The sequence below is a fragment of the Oryctolagus cuniculus genome, chromosome 12, assembly GCF_964237555.1.
Source record: "Oryctolagus cuniculus chromosome 12, mOryCun1.1, whole genome shotgun sequence".
NCBI classification, from domain to species: domain Eukaryota; kingdom Metazoa; phylum Chordata; class Mammalia; order Lagomorpha; family Leporidae; genus Oryctolagus; species Oryctolagus cuniculus.
The window spans coordinates 70,949,134-70,969,671 of record NC_091443.1 but is presented as its reverse complement, the minus strand read 5'-3'; the positions used below and the strand labels follow the sequence as shown (position 1 = coordinate 70,969,671).

The 20,538-nt window shown below is 39.7% G+C and overlaps 1 protein-coding gene across 1 annotated transcript in view; it reads right to left on the bottom strand.

Moving 5' to 3' along the window:
- SLC12A1 (solute carrier family 12 member 1) overlaps positions 1–20,538 on the bottom strand; it is a gene marked incomplete at its 5' end in the record, with an annotated part of 108,288 nt that overhangs the window by 78,506 nt on the left and 9,244 nt on the right. The window contains 7 exon segments of the mRNA NM_001170971.1: positions 898–1,025; positions 3,588–3,699; positions 6,163–6,273; positions 7,314–7,453; positions 10,422–10,517; positions 18,155–18,230; positions 18,385–18,519. Coding sequence (NP_001164442.1) covers positions 898–1,025; positions 3,588–3,699; positions 6,163–6,273; positions 7,314–7,453; positions 10,422–10,517; positions 18,155–18,230; positions 18,385–18,519 — 798 coding nt within the window.

Here is a 20,538-nt window from a genome sequence, read left to right as displayed (position 1 = left end):
GAGACCTAGGCTACCTTTTGGAGCACTGGATGGGCAGTGAACTCCAATTTTCATATACTGGGAAAATCAACTGCTTTGTTTTGGGTACTGTTATTGATCTTTTATAAAGCATTCAAACCAAAATCCTAACTAATACAATGTTTTTAATGGTACATATCATAAAATATAGTATAAGAGCAGTGCTAAAGCAGTTGGTTTTTTGTTTTGTTTTGTTTTGTTACTTGCTTGTTCATGAATGTTTCATGTTCTCATTCATTTTTTAAAGATTTATTTATTTATCTGAAAGGTAGAGTTACAGAGACAGAGAGGGAGAGACAGAGACAGGGTCAGAGATCTTCCACCCTCTAGTTCACTCACCAAATGGCTACAATGGCCAGGGCTGGGCCAGGCCAAAGCCAGGAGCCAGGAACTTCATCTGGGTTTCCTATGTGGTTGGCAGGGGCCCAAGCACTTGGGCCTTCTTCAGCTGCTTTTCCAGGCCATTAGCGGTGAGAAGGATTGGAAATGGAGCAGCCAGGACTCATACCAGTACTCATATGGGATTCTGGCATTGCAGGCTGTGGCTTACCCCTCTGTACCACAACACTGGCTCCTCATTATGAGTTTTAAAGAAAAAAGGTGGTTCTGGTATTTTTTTACTTAATTATATTAATTTTGTTGTAAAAATGACACAATATATATTCTGTTCCATTATCACTCAAGACTATTGGAAAAACTATCTGTTAAAGGAATCCAATTTTGGCATTGGAAGAAACAGTCAGAAAACCTTACAGAAATCTTATGGCTTTGAATCTGTAGGGAAATGTAGTCACATTTAATCTCCATAGCTCCCCGGGCTGTCCATCAAGTACACTACCACCTCCCAAGACTACAAAGCAGAGAAAACAAACAACATACCTCCAAGTCTCCTGAGATGTTGGCACCAGCAAGTATCCCAGTGGCTGCTGGGAAGAAGATGGCAAAGACAGAGAAGAAGCCTTCACCCTTTGTGAAGCTTGGCCCAAAATTTTCTGCAAATATTGATGCTGCAATATCAATTAAGAGAAAATCATCATGTAAACATTGTTTACAGTAATAGAGAAAAAATATCTTTGACTTTTATATATTTTTTTTAATTTTTTGACAGGCAGAGTGGACAGTGAGAGAGAGAGACAGAGAGAAAGGTCTTCCTTTGCCGTTGGTTCACCCTCCAATGGCCGCCATGGCCAGTGCGCTGCGGCCGGCGCACCGCGCTGATCCGATGGCAGGAGCCAGGTGCTTCTCCTGGTCTCCCATGGGGTGCAGGGCCCAAGTACTTGGGCCATCCTCCACTGCACTCCCAGGCCACAGCAGAGAGCTGGCCTGGAAGAGGGGCAACCGGGACAGGATCCGGGGCCCCGATCAGGACTAGAACCCGGTGTGCCAGCACCGCAGGTGGAGGATTAGCCCAGTGAGCTGCGGCGCCGGCCTTATATTTCTAAATACAAATCATCCCTATATTCTAAATGGAATGAACTTGGATATGCTGGTGAACTTCTGATGGACACTATGTTAATATTTACCAAAATTCAAAAATTCACTCCCCTAGCATGTAGTTCCAAAAAAAAAAAAAAATCAATGTTTTTTTTTGTGTGTGTCAACAGAGACCTCGGCTGCTTGACCTCTGTGAATTTAGTTTGAAAGAGGAGGAGATGAAGAATTTTGTTATGACCATACTAGCATAGTCACGAGTAAACTACAAATACTCATACAACACCACCACCTCCACACATAAAACTACATTCTCAAATATATAAAAACCTTAAATAATAAACACTATTTTCTTTAAAAAAAAGTTATAGGGTAATTTTGTGGGTGAGGCTACTTTACCATTTTGCTACTAATATATAAATCTCTTCACTCCTCATACCCACAGATTGGATTTTTGATCATTATACAAATTTTTCCTATATGGGAGGATATTCTAGTGAGAAGCTGTGTTTATAAAATAATACTGTACCTCAGATTGTCACCAAAATAGTTAGATGCAAAGGAAAAAATCTAGAGGGAAAATAGAAAGGAGGAAGAAAGGGAAGAAGAAAATGTGAACAAAAGAATCTGAGGTACAAAAGTTAGGAACATCATAAAAGTACAGTAGGAGAGGAAAGAATAGAAAGGAAAAGGATGTTGACATGAGAAGCAAGTAAGACAATCTTTACCAAGAAGAAGAAACAAGAAAAAGGGGGTGATTGGAAAAGGACACAAATTACTGAAAGCTGAGCAAATAATGAAGGAAAAATTTAAAAACCCGAGCAGTAGATTTTTGAGTGAGAAAGAGTGGGTAGGTGCAGTAGAATTGGAGAGAAAAGTCAAATTTCATGCCTAATGATGTTATCACAGGATGCTATACTAAGTTACTCCAACAATCATTTATACATGGAAATCTGACAGTGATGTTTGACCAGGAAATGCAATAGCAAGAGAAGATGCAAAAAAAGTCTGCCCAGAAGAAAAAAAATGATCGTGCTTGGCTTGGGTGGTCTACAATTGTTGAACAAATAGTTTGAGTTGGGTTCCCTTTCCTTGCAAGTGCTACATCTACTAGTAGATAGCAAAAACAATTTGCCTGGGCTGGTGCCACGGCTCACTAGGCTAATCCTCCGCCTTGTGGCGCCAACACACCGGGTTCTAGTCCCGGTCGGGGCACCGGATTCTGTCCCGGTTGCTCCTCTTCCAAGCCAGCTCTCTGCTGTGGCCAGGGAGTGCAGTGGAGGATGGCCCAGGTGCTTGGGCCCTGCACCCCATGGGAGACCAGGATAAGCATCTGGCTCCTGCCATCGGATCAGCACAGTGCACCAGCCACAGCACGCCGGCTGTGGCGGCCATTGGAGGGTGAACCAATGGTAAAGGAAGACCTTTCTCTCTGTCTCTGTCTCTCTCACTGTCCACTCTGCCTGTCAAAAAAAAAAAATATTTGCCCAACGTTTTAAGGTTTATAAAACATTTTCATAGCCAATATCTTATTTTGTTCTCAAAATTCCTGAAGATGTTATTATTAGCACCCTCACTTCAGCAGGAAAATGTTAAGACTCAAACATGTTAAGTGATCCTGGATCTCTCTCTCTCTCTCTCTCTCTTTTTTTTTTTTTTTTTTTTTTTGACAGGCAGAGTGGACATTGAGAGAGAGAGACAGAGAGAAAGGTCTTCCTTCTATTGGTTCACTCCCCAAATGGCCGCTACAGCTGGCACACTGGGACCAGAACGCCGCACTGATCCAAAGCCAGGAACCAGGTGCTTCCTCCTGGTCTCCCATGCAGGTGCAGGGCCCAAAGGCTTGGGCCATCCTCCACTGCACTCCCAGGCCACAGCAGAGAGCTGGCCTGGAAGAGGGACAACCAGGACAAAATCTGGCACCCCGACCGGGACTAGAACCCGGGGCACCGGTGCCGCAAGCGGAAGACTAGCCAAGTGAGCCGCGGGGCTGGCCCAATCCTGGGTCTCAAATCCACATTGGATCTTCCATGAACCACACTGGTGTTTTGATCACTGTGGTTTTGGTGCTGGGGATGGTAATGAAAGGGAAATATAGAGAAACGTATACTGAAAAGCAACTAATTTGTCATATGTACCTTGGTAATTAAAGAAACCTCTGGATTTCTTCTCATTGTTAGATGGAATGACAGTTCCAATGAAGAAGTTTGCAATAGCAATGAGGAGAATGATCAGAAGAATCACTTGAGCCTGCAATGGCAAAGTAAAAGGAGATCAAATTAGATTTATTTTAAAACTTACATGCTAATAAATGTTGTAAGTGTACACTGCGGAAAGACCGTCTAATTTTCCAGTTAAGACTGCCACCTAGAGCAGGTACTAAATGCACCCTTGTATCTTAATAAACCTAAGTCTACCTGAGGTGCATGCTCAATAGAAGAATGTGCTTTGGCTCCTCATGGTAACATTTCAAGAACATTCTAAGTAGCCAACTACTGTATTAGCCCTTGTAATATGCAAGGAGCTGAAGGCTTTAACACTGGTAGACTTATGTTATTATTTAGGCAAAACACATTCCTCTTTCCAGTGCTAACTGCAAAAGGAGTACAAGAACACAGAATGAGTCACAGAATTCATGTGATGCCCAGTCCACTTGATGTCAGGCTGCCAACATGTGTTCAGCACAGGCAGTCTGCAAAAGTGACCAGTCCAGTGAGCTCCCTTCAGGCTCTCAACATTGGCATACTGGCTTTTTGCTCTCTCTACTGGGATTCTGCTTTACCCTACTCTTTGCATAGCTATTTCTTCTCATCTTTTAAGTCTGTTACTTCCTTGGAGAGTTTTTCTGTGAGGGCACGTGTGGTGTTGTGGTATCGTGTGTGAAGCCACTGCTTGGGACACCTGCATCCCATATTGCAATGTCAGTTGAAGTTCTGGCTATTCTATACTTCTTTCTTTAAGTTTTATTTTTTAAATTTTATAATTTTTATTTATTTGAAAGGTGGAATGAAAGAAAGGGAGAGACAGAGAAAGAGATCTTCCATCTGCTGGTTCATCCCCCAAATGACTACCAGGCCAAAACTAAGAGGTTGGAATTCCAACTGGGTCTCTGAAGTGGGTGGCAGGGACCCAAGTATTAGCAAAGAGCTGTAACAGAAACAGAGCAGCTGGGGCTGAAACCGATACTCTGATATAGGATGCCAGCATGCAGGTGACAAGATAACCGGCTGAAAACACTGGCCCCTACTCAATACTTCTCATCCAGCTTCCTGATAATGCACCTGGGAGATAGCAAATGATGACCCAAGTACTTTGGTTCATGCCACCCTTGTGGGAGACCTGGGTGGAATTCCTGGCTCCAAATGTGGCCTGGCCTAGGACTGGCTGTTGTGGTCGATTGGGAAGTGAACCACTGGATAGAAGATCTCTGTCTTTTTCTCTCACTCTCTCTTTCTCTCTTCTTTTCCAATAATTAAACAAATCTTGAAGGGGAGGGGGGAGACAGAGAGAGAGAGAGAGAGAGAGAGAGAGAGAGAGAGGTTTTTCCTGACCACTTAATCTAAATAATAGCAGCTAATGTTCACTGAGGACTCACAATGTAATAGATACAGATTTAATTTTACATAATGGGTAATTTTATTATTCCCATTTTAAAGATAAGAAAACTGAGGCATACAGAAGTTAAGTAATTTACTCAAGGTCACAGAGGTATTAACTAGATTGAAATCCAGGCACTCTAACTGCAGAGCTAGAGCTTTGAATACTACACTATCCTGCCACGATCTATATTATTTCCTTCAGGGAATAACCTGTAAAGTAGGTATTCAATGTTATCTTTATTTCCTTTGTAGTACTTCTCAGAATTTACCATTTTGTATGTATTATTTATTTTTCATCTATTTATAGGTCATATGCTGAACCAGGGCTAACACTGTGCCTGTTTTGATGACTATCTACTGCCTCACAGAACTTAATTTTTTTTAATGTGTGAATGCATGATCCACAAATTAATGCTAACATTTCCTACTGCCTTATATAGGTCAGAGGCTTTATGAACCTATTTCTAGTGACCACTTGAGGACTAGTTACTGCATCTTCAGGCACAAGGGAACATTTTTTTGATTGTACCAATTACTGTAGGGAGTTATAAAGGAAGCAAAAGACATGTTACTCATCAGTCAGAAATTTGCTATCAATTTTTGCTCATGGTTAAATCCAGATATTTTCTGCTTATAAAGGCTATGTTGTGCTAGGGTTTTCTGGTGAAGTTCTGAGTGTCGGAGAGGAATGGTTGTTCCTGTCTCTGTTAGTTTCGCCCAACATACTTGTCATTGCTTTTGGGCTTCAGCACCCAGAAGCTTGAAAGGGAAACCACAGTTTGTGACTAAGAGACAAAGGCTTCTAGTGTGGACTGTTGCTATGAGCATAATGAGTCTGTACAAGAAGAGGGCAGCAAACTTGTAGCTGTACCACTGTGATGATAGCACACAGAAGGACAAAACACAGCGGGCAACTGAAACATCGGAGCTGCGAGTCACAACTGCTTGGGACTTTGTGCTTTGTGAGCTTGGTATTCCACCTGGCTTTCTGCTGCTCCTCTCATGGTAGCAGATAATAATAGTGATTTTTTTTTAATATGGGATTCTTCCTATCTCTGCAATTTGTTGAGGACCTGATCATCAGTTGTTGATAAAATCATTTGAAGAAATTCACCTTTGCTTCCCATTCCATCCCAGCGACAGAAATTCCTAGAAGAATCACCACTGTGATGGAGCCTATTATCCGGATGTCATTGGTTGGATCCACCATCATTGAATCACTTTCCTAAAAAAAGAATCACTGACATACTTAGATATATAGCTTTTTGCATATGTGTCTTATGTTAGCATTTAACAATGAAAAGATACTCTACACTATTGCCTGGGGCCATCTTGGATAACATAAAAATAAAGTGCTCATAAATTTGAGAATATAAAGAACCTAACCCTGTTTTACTTTTCCAAGATAATAAGCCTTTGAGATCCATGGACAGGAGTTGGAAATTTTAGAGATTAATTCTAGTTACAGGTTTTGAAGCTATTGTGGCACACAGTAAAATTCTGTGAGCAAATACCTATTATGTTTTGTTTCATAAGAATAGTTACGTTTGTGTGTCAAGGGGAATCCTAGAAGAATAAAAATGAGTGGTTAATAAAGTGACTATTGGAAAATTAAGTGCTGTTAAATATAAGAATAGACTATAGAGACCTGATAATGCATCTCTTAAAAGATAACATATTATATGAAGTATATAATACATTCATTTGTCTACATTTCAGGTAGAGGTACTTTTACCAATTCAGTGAATCCAAGTGTTATCATGAGGAAGACTAGAAGTTAGTTTGTTTATGAGCTAATCAGTGTGATTGCACACACACCCTTCTAAAGGGGGCACCTAAACTAGAGAATGCCTTGTTTTCTGCAGTGAATTTTTCCAGTATTTGAGCTTCCTTTACCTTTGGAAATATATAACCATAAAAATAGTTTTTACTGCTAATATAACATCCATTGCTTATCTGATGTTTCATTTTTACATACATTAGTTCATTTGATCTGTACCAACTTCCTATGAAATGCATACAATAATATTCTGAGTCCATTTTATATATTTGGAAAACAAAGTCCCCAGGAATAGAGGGACTGGCCCCAAGAATCTCAGATAATAAATGTGAGAGCCGAGTCTCAAAGCCAGACCTTTTGATGCTAACCCTGCAACTCCTTTCACTATGTCTACCTTTCCCCCATAACATTGTCCTAGTGCCCTAAAACAGCAAACAAAATAGAATTATCCTACTTGGCCAAAGGAAAGAAAAGCTTTTAATTACCTTAAGAAGATCTACCACAGTCTCAGCAAATCCCACCACATACATAGCAACAGCCACTGCATTGGCAAAAGCAAAGATCAAGCCTATTGACCCACCGAACTCGGGCCCTAAGCTTCTTGAAATTAGATAATAGGCCCCACCTGAAACAGAAATGAACATTCTTTACATTGAGGAAATGCTAATGTATTGGTTTATGTGATCAAATGACTTTGAATATCTGATAACACTCAAACTGTTAACTAGTTTAATAAAAATATGATAATTTCCTAATAATTATAGGAATCTCACATCATGTTAGTGAATAATTTAGCCATTTCATGTACTCTGCACAGTCTGCAGTGGAAATATCTCAATAAAATCCAATTTATTGAGACTGGAATGTCAAAAAATGCTGCATATAAGAAGACAGAAACCTCCAAAAATGCTTTGTCTTTAAAAAATCACTGCAGTATTCAAATTAATAATTCAACTAAAGCAAAGTACTATGTCCAAAATTTCCAGGGACAGGCCTTGGTAGAAAATGAAGTGGGTAGAGTCCAACACTGTGGCATAATGGGTTTATCTGCCCACCTGCAATGCTAACATTCCATATGGTCACCAGTTTGAGTCTCAGCTGCTACATTTCTGATCCAGCTCCCTGCTAATGTGCCTGGGAAAGCAGCAGAAGATGGCCCAAGTCTTTGGGCCCCTGTAGGCTTCCAATTTCAGCCTGGCCCAGTCCAGGCTTTTGCATCCATTTAGGGAATGAACCAGCAGATCTCTCTCTCTCTCTGTGTGTGTCTTTCTCCCTTCCTCTCTCTGTAACTCTGACTTTCAAATGAATAAATAAGATTTCTTAAAAAGTGAAGTGAGTAAAGTTTATTTTTGTTTTTCTAATTCACTTCTGTTGCACTTATATATGTAGGTATGTATGCACGTGTATAAACATACTGCGTGAAGCAAGGTGCCTGTAGAATGCTCTATGTTTTTTAAAGATTATATATTTATTTATTCAAGAGGTGGAGTTGCAGATAGAGAGAGGGAGAGATAGAGACAAAGGTCTTCCATCTGCTGGTTCACTCCCCAAATGGCCACAATGACCGGAGCTGAGCCAATGCGAAGCCAGGAGCCAGAAGCTTCTTCCAAGTCCCCACACAAGTACATGGAGATGGCAGCAAACTTGTAGCTGTACCACTGTGATAATAGCACAAGGAAGGACAAAACACGTGGGTCATCTTCCACTGCTTTCCCAAGCCATAGCAGAGAGCTGGATTGGAAGAGGAGCAGCCAAGACTAGAACCAGCACCCATATGGGATGCCTGCACTGCAGATGGAGGCTTAGCCTACTATGCCACAGTGCCAGTCCCAAAATGCTGTGTATTATTCTAAATATCAGACTTGGTTTTCCATGGTTTTAGGTTAAGAAGGCATTATCGTTGTTAAATTTCCAGATGTACATGCACTTAGCAAGTGGGAAGAATGATAGGGAGGACTTAAAACAGTGGTTTCTCCTTGGGACATTGAAGAAGTAGTTTTGTAGATGGTTGTGTATGTCTGTGCACATGAAAGACTGAACTGGACTGGTCAACAGCCTACAGTGTTTAGGACTTCTTATATTGAGCTAGTCTCTGAAGTGAACAGAGTTGGCATGGAAATGACATTGAACAAACGTCAACTCAAAACACATTACCTTTTAATGAAAAGGAATTTCTTTCTCCATAGCAAACCCTTTGTGTTAAGGGTCAGAGTCCTTGCTAAAAATCTGTTTTCTGAATGGAGCAAATCCCATTATTTCCTTTATCCTGATTATATTAAGCAAATTATCCAGCTGCTTATCTAGAATGACAGATAGGCAAAAGTTGGGAGAGATTCTATGTGGTGTGTAGCATGGTGTTTAGAAGACTCTGAATAGGGATTCCTGTTAAGGTACACAAGGAGAGATCTCTAAAAATCTCTGAAAAGGGGAAGGGGAGGAGGAAGAAAAGAAATTAGGAGACAATTTTTAATTTCATCTGCTTCATTTCTAGCCAAGGCCTGTCTCTTTTTGGATGGTTTGAAATTGACTCTGTTTTATTTGTTGTTTATTGTCTTTTAAATAATCTTCCCATGCCTGATGGCCATGCAGCTCAATGAGTTTGGGATGAGCTCTTAAGTCTGTGTGTAGGAGTGGTTACCAAGTGGGAATCACCAGCTGGTGGTTGAGGGGGCTAGAGAAGACCCATGCTGAGGGGACCTGGGAAACAGTCCCTAGAATTCACCCAGGGTACAAAGAAACCATAGATTGAAACTACTTTATAACCATGTTTTGCCACAGAAAATTGGTCAAAGAAAGTTTTTCTGGAGATCTAATTTTAGTTCACAAGAATTTTGCCTTACTGTTTGCATTTTCAGCTATTTTGTTTTGCTTTAAGATTTTGGGGGATAATTTGCAATATTCAAATTTTACTTCCATTATTAAGCCAACTCTGGACATTACTGCATCACCAAAGCATGTAGTTATAAGTAAATTAATTGGCTTACCTCCTCTTACTACTCCATTTGTGCAAATAGCAGACATAGAAATACCTGTGAGTGTTGTCACGACCACACTCAGGCCAATGACGATAATTCCAAGACCTGCAAAATGCCCCAAGAGAAGTGTTTGGCTCCAATACTGAAAGAAGTCACCAGAACATCAGGAGGCAGCTCCCTCAATCTTGTCACAGAAGGACCAGTATCCCCACGAAAACCTGAAATGTTCTGAAAGAGTCCATTCCATGAAGGTCTAGGAAGCCCCTGAAATGTACTGAACTTTAAAACTGAAGCCACGTCCAAGAATCATTTTCCAAGAAACACCAGAAAATGTGCAGACTGACCTGAAAAAGAAGATGTTTACCAAGGAGTTTGTGCATGTGTAAACCATGACCTGCCTGCAATGTACCAAAGAGTTCTGTTAGAAAGGTGACCAGAGGTGACCAGAGACCTGGACTGTACTCACGATGCCTTAGGTTTCCTTCTACATGCAGCTCCTCCAAATGGTTAACCAGACTTCACAAATGCTGGGTGACTTCTTCCCATCAAAAAGAATTATAAAAATGTTGGCCTACCCGTAGCAAGTGATGAGGGCATTAGATATCTTAGAGATTTTACCTCCACGAACAAACCCGTTAGTTGCTATTGCAGAAGTTGACAACCCAGTAATAGAAGTTACCATGGTGGAAAGAAGAATTATGACAACTCCAAGACCTGTTAGCAATGAAAGATAGAAGATATTACATTTTACTTTTCTTCCTTGGTTTCCCCAGTGTTTTGGGCTGTACTGCCTTTAATTTAAGTTTTCAGATCCATGACTTGGGCCCAACGGGGTGTCTTTGTACTAAGGAGAAACTGATATGACTGGCATAAAGATTAGGTCAGAGAACTGCTCATTACGATGAAGGATGGTTTCCAAAAGTAAACACAATCTAAAATGCAGTCCTGGAAAGGAAAAGTTGACTTATGCTTGTGTCCTGGGAGAGAAACTACCCTGGCTGTGAAAAGAGAAAACATGACATTTGACCTTCTCTCTTGCTTACGAGGAACCTGCATGAGAAAGTTGGGGGTTTGACAAAGGTTAAATCCTTCTCCATTTTTCTTGCATCCCTTTGCCTGGGGAGAAAAGGAACCAACTTGCATTACCTTTGAAACACTCCAGAAAGGTCAGTGGTGAACTATTTGAGCCTGTGTTGCCTTTACCTTACAAATGATGTTGCAGGTCACAAGTTTAATTACCTCCTCTGACATATCCATTTGTGGCAATAGCAGAGGTGGATAAACCAGTGATACCAGTCACTGTCACGGCTAAGCCGATGATAATCACACCAAGACCTCAGTTGAAAGAGGAAAAATAAAGGCAATTAAATGGTGAACAATCCTTTGGATTATTTGCATAAAAGCCAGCAAGGGTAATCATTAAAGAACAATATTAGAGTTTAACAAGTTGGCCAGGAAATCACTAGAGTAAATGCTCAGCTTTGAAGTTTTCTGCCTGTAGTAGCTTAGGTTCCAAGAAGCTAAAGACCTAAAAGTTACAGTGCTGAGTTGCACACAATTGAAGGGTTGTGGATGGTCAAAATATAATGAATGTGGGGGCCAGTGCTATGGCACAGTAGGTTAATCCTCCGCATGCGGTGCCAGCATCCATATGGGTGCGGTTCTAGTCCCAGCTGCTCCTCTTCCCATCCAGCTCTCTGCTATGGCCTGGGAAAGCAGTAGAAGATGGCCCAAGTACCTGAAGTACCTGGGCCCCTGCACTTGTGTGGGAGACCCAGAAGAAGCTCCTGGCTCCTGGCTTTGGATCAGTGCAGCTCCGATCACTGTGGCCATTTGGGGATTGAACCAGTGGATGGAAGACCTTTCTCTCTGTCTCTTCTTCTCACTGTCTGTAACTCTATGTCTCAAATAAATAAATAAAATCTTTTTTAAAAAGATAATGAATGTGAAGACCAGATTTGATGAAGTTCTAGACACCTATAAGTATAGTAATTGGTCTATACAATTTCAAACTATTAATAGAACTAGAGATTAAATGTTAAACCTTCTAGGTAACTGTCTTTATGTGGATTTGGTTATATATGGGTGGGATATTACATATAGCATAGCAAATTGCTCATCCAGCAGATAGGTAAAGTGGAAAGTATCAAATTGAACTATATTTACTCATTGGCTATGTGACCTCTGGCAAATTACTTATTTCTGTGTAAAAAAATGGCAATGAAGTCAGAAAAAAAGCACAGTGCAAGAAACACATTACATAATCAATTACACTGCTTCTTGAACAAATCAATAATAGTCATAAAAGGCATTTATTAAAAGCCTACTATATATCCAGTTGGTGGGTAGATAGTGTAAGAAATGCAAGAACCTAATAAAAGGAAATGAAGCAAACCTCCCTTCCTGGACAGTATTCAGAAGGAGACTGATTCAGACGACAGGTGGAAACAATAGAAGGCAGAATCCAGAGGAAGGCATGGCAGGCTTCCACTTCAGGAAACACTTCCAGAGGACCTGGAAGGGTAGCAGAATTTGCCGTACTATTGCCCTTTGGCATAAAGATTGTTTTGAGCTGAAAGCAACTGGAAAGCAGATACAGCAAAAGCTCTCTCACTCCTTCCTATTTGCTTAAATGCAAGGCACAGATTTATGAACGTGTCCCCCTTCTCTCCCTGAAGGAAAAACCACAGGAATCTACACCACCTCACTAGCTAGGCCTGTCGTCCATGAGCTTCTTCATTTATTTAACGTCCTACAATTTGCCACCCTGGAAACTCGAAGTCCTTCTCCTTTGTCTTTCCATTTCTCTGCAGTTTGATGTTCTAACCACTGCTTTGAGTGTTCTCCTGTGTATGCAAGGATGCAAATGTCAGTTAACTTCCGTTTGCCCTTCTCTCAGTAGTCTGACTTTTGTCTAATTTATAGGTCCTTAACCTAAGACGGATAGAGAGATACAGTTTTTCTCTCCTATAATACTTGTTTCAATGGAGGCTGACCCAGAATTAAGGGAGAAGTTTAGAGTGGAGTAGTCATAGCCACTTAACTCACCCTGGCTCCATTTAGAATATGTTTTTCTGAGTTATTTGATATGTCCCCTACATGAGAAGAATGCTCTATGATTGTTGATGGCAAGCTGTCTTAAGGATAATTAGAAGGGTATTTGGCAAAGAGAGGCCATGATCTTTCAGGCCATGTCCCAAGAGAAGGGAAAGTAGAGGGAGGTAAAGGGCAGATAGGGGAATGAGGTACTAGAGGATGAATCTTTTAAATTTTTTTAGATTTTTTTCCTTTTTACTTGAGTATTGGTTTTTAAGGCAATTAGAATTGATTATCACAAAAATGGTCACGTACTGGAGTCAAAACTCCATCAAGTCAAAACAATGATCAAGATGATCCGGCCAGTGGGGACTTAACAGAGGCTGAATCTTTTGATGCTCTCAGTAATATCCTACCTCTAACAGAAGTCCCTAGGCTATTTTGCAGGTTCAAGTGCAGAGGGAATAAGCTAAATTGCATGACACAAGCTGCAAACTTGAACCAAATTGCATTGGCCCCTGTAGACTCTTAAAACTTAGGGGCTAGAAGAAATAGTTACATTAAATTATTCTCAACTCTTGCAGGGATCAGGCAGTGAGCATCACCTCTATAACATTGGTTGAATTCTTTAATTAACATACAATTATTCTTAGGTGTTTAAATTTAACTGAAAAATGAATCCTGTTAAATCTAAGAGTGGGAATAAGAGAGGGAGGAGATGTACAATTTGGGACATACTCAATCAGACTTACCCTACCGGAAGAGTTAGAAATGTGCCAGGGGATTCCAATTCAATCCCATCAAGGTGGCATGTACCAATGCCATCTCACTAATAAAAGTGATCAGTTTCAGTTCACAATTGATCATAATGAAAGGATCACATAAACAAGACTAGTATCTGCTAATACTAACTGATAGAATTAAAGAGGAGAGAATGATCCAACATGGGAAGCAGGATACACAGCAGACTCGTAGAATGGCAGATGTCCTAAATAGCACTCTGGCCTCAGAATCAGCCCTTAAGGCATTTGGATCTGGCTGAAGAGCCCATGAGAGTATTTTAGGCATGGAAAGCCAAGACACTCTGGCAAAACAACAACAACAACAACAAAAAACAAAAACAAAACAAAAAAACACCTAAATGAAAGATCTCTGTGAGTGAGATCCCAGTAGAAAGAACGGGCCATCAAAGAAGGAGGTACCTTTCTCTGAAGGGAGGAGAGAACCTCCACTTTGACTATGAACTTGTCGAAATAAGATCCGAGTTGGCGAACTCAAAAGGTTTCCATAGCCTTGGCAACTCATGACAAGAGCCTAGGGTGATTACTGATGCCATAAACGAGAGTGTCAATTTGTTAAGTCAACAACAGGAGTCACTGTGCACTTACTCCCCATGTAGGATCTCTGTCCTTAATGTGTTGTCCAATGTGAATTAATGCTATAACTAGTACTCAAACAGTACTTTACACTTTGTGTTTCTGTGTGGGTGCAAACTGTTGAAATCTTTACTTAATATACGCTAAATTGATCTTCTGTATATAAAGAGAATTGAAAATGAATCTTGATGTGAATGGAATGGGAGAGGGAGCTGGAGATGGGATGGTTGCGGGTGGAAGACACTGTAATTCAAAAGCTGTACTTTGGAAATTTATATTTATTAAATAAAAGTTAAAAAAGGAAAGAAAAGACACATCACAATATTAAAAAAATAACACTATGTGGCCTCAGGTTCTTGTGCCATGAAAAATGATATACTTTATCTTTTGCATATTTCTTTGCTCTTGACTTTGTTTTGAGGAAGTTTGATATTAAATGTTTCGCATACTCCAGAGACTGTACAGGACCATTTAGCTTCCATTTCATGTAATTAAACCTACTCTGACTTTACTATTTCTCTGTTACTTTACATTGGTCTCTGTTTTCCAAGTAATTCTTAATTCATCTTTTGCAGTGTATGTATTTCTAAAAATGACTTGAAATCTTGGAATGCAGTTTATGCTTTTAAACAGTAAAGGATTTTTTTTCTTTCTCACAATCAAACATGAAGTCCCAAGGTGAAAGGGTGAAGGGCTATTTAGAAAACATTCATTCGGTTCCTTGTTTTCCTTAAGTGTGGTCCTTGAACCAGCCTGCTTCAGGAAATGCCTCAGGTGCTTACTTAAAATGCAGAGACCCACCAGTTAGATCTTTAAAGTGAATACCAGGATTCCATGTTTTTCTAACCTAACTTGCCAAGTAATTTTTATGCTTCCCACAGTAGATGACTCAGCTGCCCACAGCATCTCAATTTGTGTCTCCTTGCTCAGAACGCTTCTTTAGCTTTATCTTCAGAACTAACTGGAAAACAATTAACCTAGCTCCCTAATATTTAGATGAGAAAATGAAACTCATCGAGTGCAAGTGCCTGGCTTCAGGCCATCTCTGCTTTCCTCACCTGTCTTCCCTGCCTGATGGTTAAGTTGATGGGAAACCATCTTGTCCCAGCCAAGCTCCCAATGAGAGAGCAAAGTGACTAGACTCCATCATCTGCTCATTCTATCACTTGCATTTGCAAACAAGCAGACGAGACTCAAAGCCACAAAATGGTTACCTAACTAGCTCATGTTACTACTGGCTCCAGATTCCTCTGGCTTTATTCTCAAGGACTGGGCTAGAAAGTATAGCCAGCTGACCTTGTGTAAATAAGATCGGAGTCAGTGAACTCAAAAGGCTTCCATAGCCTTGGCAACTCATGACAAGAGCCTAGGGTGATTACTGATGCCATAAACGAGAGTGTCAATTTGTTAAGTCAACAACAGGAGTCACTGTGCACTCACTCCTCATGTAGGATCTCTGTCCTTAATGTGCTGTACATTGTGATTTAATGCTATAACTAGTACTCAAACAGTATTTTTCACTTTGTGTTTCTATGTAGGTGCAAACTGTTGAAATCTTTACTTAATATATGCTAAATTGATCTTCTGTATATAAAGAGAATCGAAAATGAATCTTGATGTGAATGGAAGGGGAGAGGGAGCGGGAAAGGGGAGGGTTGCGGGTGGGAGGGAAATTATGGGGGGGAGCCATTGTAATCCATAAGCTGTACTTTGGAAATTTATATTCATTAAATAAAAGTTAAAAAAAAAAAAGAAAGCATAGCCAGCTTTCTTCACCAAACTACTCTCAAAGTCAGAAGTAAATACTTTTCTTTTTGAGTAAAGGAAAACCCAATGGTACCCAGATGGTGACTTAATTCACTTAGGGATAGGATCATAACAAATGCCAATGAAAGTGAGTAAGATTGATAAGACGTCTCTACCACTCACTAATATCTTTTTTTTTCTGACAATTAAAAAGAAAGGAAAGCACAAGCCTTCATTCAAAGGCAACCCACTGAATATCCATTAGGTAGACGATGATTCCTTTCTAATATACAATTGAAGTACTTAAATAAAAGACTCTTATTAAAACAACACTAATGTCTGCAAGTATACTAAGTTTTAGCATAAGATAGATTCTTTGTATTTTATAATTTTTCAATAAACTTGAAGCTGGGTTGACTGTGAGGAGTAATGTAAGATCTGATTAAAGTTCAGGTTATTGCCCAAACATATGGATGTTAAATAAGTTGCATTAAAAAGAATTACTCTTGCCCTTGGCTACCCTCACACCTCCAAACAAAGTAATGTTTCTTGATGATCTCAATAAGTTACTAAACTGCCCTTAAAAACCTAATTTTGCATGAAACCCTGGAGCAAAACCTTGGCAATATTAAGATGCAGATTTTCCATGGAACAGCATATACTTATTTTGGAGCCTGCGGCTGTGAGCTTTCATTTGATATGCATCATAAAGCCAGCAAGCAGCCCTTTGTCAGGAACCCAGCAGCTGCCAAACATGAAACATGGAAAAACCATGGGAACTGGTTCCAGCTTTTCAATTTACCACTTAGCTCCTTCTTTTGGGGGTTAGTCTTCTGGAGATTCTGAATGTATTTTGAGAAGGGAAGGCAATGAAGAACCACCGACTACCTTTCAAACATGAATTGAGGTAGCTTACTTCTGAAAACACACCTGAACTTCTATGTTCTTGACACTAATGATTTATAACTCTTCCCCACAAAGTGAATCCACAATGTAATTTTCATATATAAAGATCATAATTTTTGCTACATTATATCAGAAGCTTAGATAAAATTCAAATAAGTTTGTCGTTAATTCTGCTATTGTACTCTCAACAAAAAAGATTTGCTGGGGCAGGGGATTGATGTAGCTGTTAAGACACTGCTTAGAACTTGCATACCGTATTGGAGTTTGAGTCCTAGGTCAGTTGGAGTCCTAGGTCAGTTCCTAAACCCAGCTTTCTGCTAAAGTGCAGCCTGGAAAGCAGGAGGTGATGGCTCAAGTAGTTAGGTCCCTGACACCTACGCGGGAGACTCGATTGAGTTCGTGGCTACTGGTCTTGGCCTGGTCCAGCCTCGGTTGCTGAAGGTATTTGGGGCATGAACTGGCAGATAGGAGCTCTCTGATTGTCTGTCTCTCCTTTTCAAATAAATTGAAAGACAAATAAGAACAATTTTTTTTCGCTACAGGAAAGAACACTGTAACTGGATATGAGGATACTCTAAAGTTCATGGTAAAATGGAATTAAAAGATGATTTTATTTTAGTGAAAAATATTGAAATTCATGCAGTTTCTTCATAATGTGCATGTCCATAAACTTTTCAAAGTATCCTTGTTTAATATCTTTAAATATTAAATAATCACTGTTAACATCACCCACTTCCCATTTAAAAATAGCATCAGCTATATGATATATGATCTTTGCATTCTATCCATCATTTTAAGCTTATATTTGGCAGTATTTCATTAGTTTTTATTTTTTCACTTCTGATACCTAAAAGTAACACAATTATATTCTTTGGAAAATGTTCAACAAGTCAGCAGTTTTATTAGGTTTTCCACAAGCTATTTTTGTTTAGTGAAGTTTGGTCAAACATTGTAGGAGCTATACTCTCTGGCAAATTAGGGAGCAAATATGAATTTGTCCCAAAATTTGAATCTTGTCTAAAATGAAGGTGCTTTTATGTACCTGTACACCTCAAACCCTATCAAAGATACAAACGTCTACTTGGACATCCCTTGTTTGAGGAGCTAGAAGATTCCAGTCTCACAGGGGTTAACCCTTCACCCTCCTCCCTGACAAACACAGTCAAAGGACCCTGAGCGCAAATTATTCCTGTGATCTGCTCGCATTCAGCACTACTGGTGAGAACAAGTTGCTTACTGGGTATACAATTTACACAAGAATTATGTAGAAGGGGATCCGATGCTTACCGATTCCAGCTTCTCCAACAATCCAGGAGAGACGGATAAAGAGCATGACTCCCCAGATGTTCAGCATGCATCTCACCTGTGGGTCAGAGGGTCATGGAAAAGTCAGGAGCAATGGCAGTGAGCCCAATCCCATCACCTTTGGAACTCTGGGGCCCAGGCCCTATTAACACTTCATCCACTAGAACTTTGAAGGGGTCGTTTTTCATTAATAAACATAGGAGCTTTCTCACCAGCACACCTTTCACCCATCCAAACTTCACAGCACCGGCTTTGTTGTCTTCTTCCTTGTTTTCAGCATGTTCCTCTCCAGGCATCCCTTCTCCGTTAGCAACCCTGTCAGCTGAACCTGGAGTCACTGCTACATTCTGCATTTTTACAGATAGTGAAAACACAGTCATAGGTTAACAAACAGAGGGTTCCATAAAACTTTTAAAGACAGATCCAAACAACTATATAAAACTTAAATTAAAAAAAAGAGATGCCAACGTATTCTGGTCATTTTAGTTAATTTTTTTTTTTTTTTTTTTTTTTTTTTTTTGTCGTGGGAGCTGATGGGTTCATTGTGTGAGTGATTTACAAGCAAAGCTAAGGCTGCAGATGTGGTAGAAGGAACGTGGCACTTTTACTACTGAGACTCTTAGATTCAGATAGGTTGAAGACACAAAAGGAGTAAAAGTAAGGGAGCAGGCAAGGAAGCACCGCAGGGCAACGTGAATGAAGGCGCTAAGGGGCCAGAAACATAGCCTTTCTTAGTGACGCAGAGCATCTGGACTTCTCTGCACTAACCGCCCTGTGCTTGACGTTATTTATCTAAAACAATTATAACAGAACTTCTCAACTCACCTCAAAGGATCTTTACCTGGATTAAAGGAAATAACTCATAGAAGTTTTTTCTTAAAAAATTAAAAATATTCCATAAAAACTTAAAGGCTGTTTAGGACTGTAAGAATGCCTACGGAGTCTATGTAAGAAGTGCTGAATGTGTTTGCATTGTATGGAGAGTAAGAAGTCTCATGGTTGACCACTAGAAAGACCAATAGAGTAGAAACAAAAAGTAAGTACTCTAAGAAAGGATTAAAACTTTTATATTCTTCTCCCCTATAGTCTCATTTTGAAAAAAGACTCTCCTTCTCAGTAAAATAGGTGCTTAGCTCAATGGGGTGGAAATATCTTACTTCTCTCGAGTTGAGAATGTGTCATTTCTATTCTAGATATAACTTTGAAAAATTTCCATGTATCTCATTGAATTTAACCTATCTGGTGCCTGCTTGTTTTTTTTCTCAGTTGATCACAGTATCGAGTTCCTCCAAAGCGACTTTTTCAGTAAGGGTTTTGAAACCGTTAGGGAAAGTTCCTTACATCCAGCACTTAATTACCAGCATTACAGAATGACTTTATCTTACTTAAGTGATCTAAGTTGGTTAGGGTAAGCTAACCAGCTAAAAAAGTCCTGGACAAGGGCATGGTTTCCCTGCGAAGTGAGATTGATGTGAAATAACTATTTCATATTTATGAGTAGCATAAGGGCTGTATTTGAGGATGATTGAGGTTCTTGTCCTTGACATATTCAAGGGCTTATGTATCTTTGGGATTTGGTCTGCCATTAACACATACAGTGTAAACTGACTCTACTTTGGGCCATTTACTGCAGATGACTTTGACTTCTTATCTCTTTCTTATAGTATATTCTCCTCCTTGATGTGTGAGTAATGGCTTTTCTCCGTCTTTCTTCTTCCATAAGACTTTGTGATACTAGTGTGACATTTGGATAACTAAAGTAATACAATATGATAAGAGTCATTGTATAATAACTGAATCGGAGAAACACCATGATATAGGTTAATTCTCTTCAACATCAACCAATGGCCTGCCATATAATAGGTCATTGATAAACAAAATTGAGACTACAGAGTGGACTTCAAGGTCTGTGGTCTCCACCACTTAGGAACAGGTGTCCTAGTCTCTCATCCATTTTCGCTTCTTTGTTTTTATCATTTGTCTATGAGGCAGTCCATTTATTATTGTTTCCTCTGTGTCATACATATTTAAAGAGGAAGAGGGAGGGAATGAATCCTAAGTATCATAATCTTATTTTCTGACAGTTTTAGGAAAAAAGTGAATGACAGAGAAGACTGAGTTAATAGTTAAAATTTAGTTTTGAAATATCTGAGTAACAGCTCAATCATAAGCATCCTCAGTTCCTATTTGCATAAATAATTGCAAGCTGAATCCTGTATTCATGCCAATGCAAGATATTTTAAAACAAAGTACAAATAAATATGGCTGAACTGTTAGGGCACAAACTGGCAATGTAAGTCATGTATGTAATTCAAATTTTCTGATAGCTACTTTTTACAAATTAAAATGAGGTTTGTGAAATGACT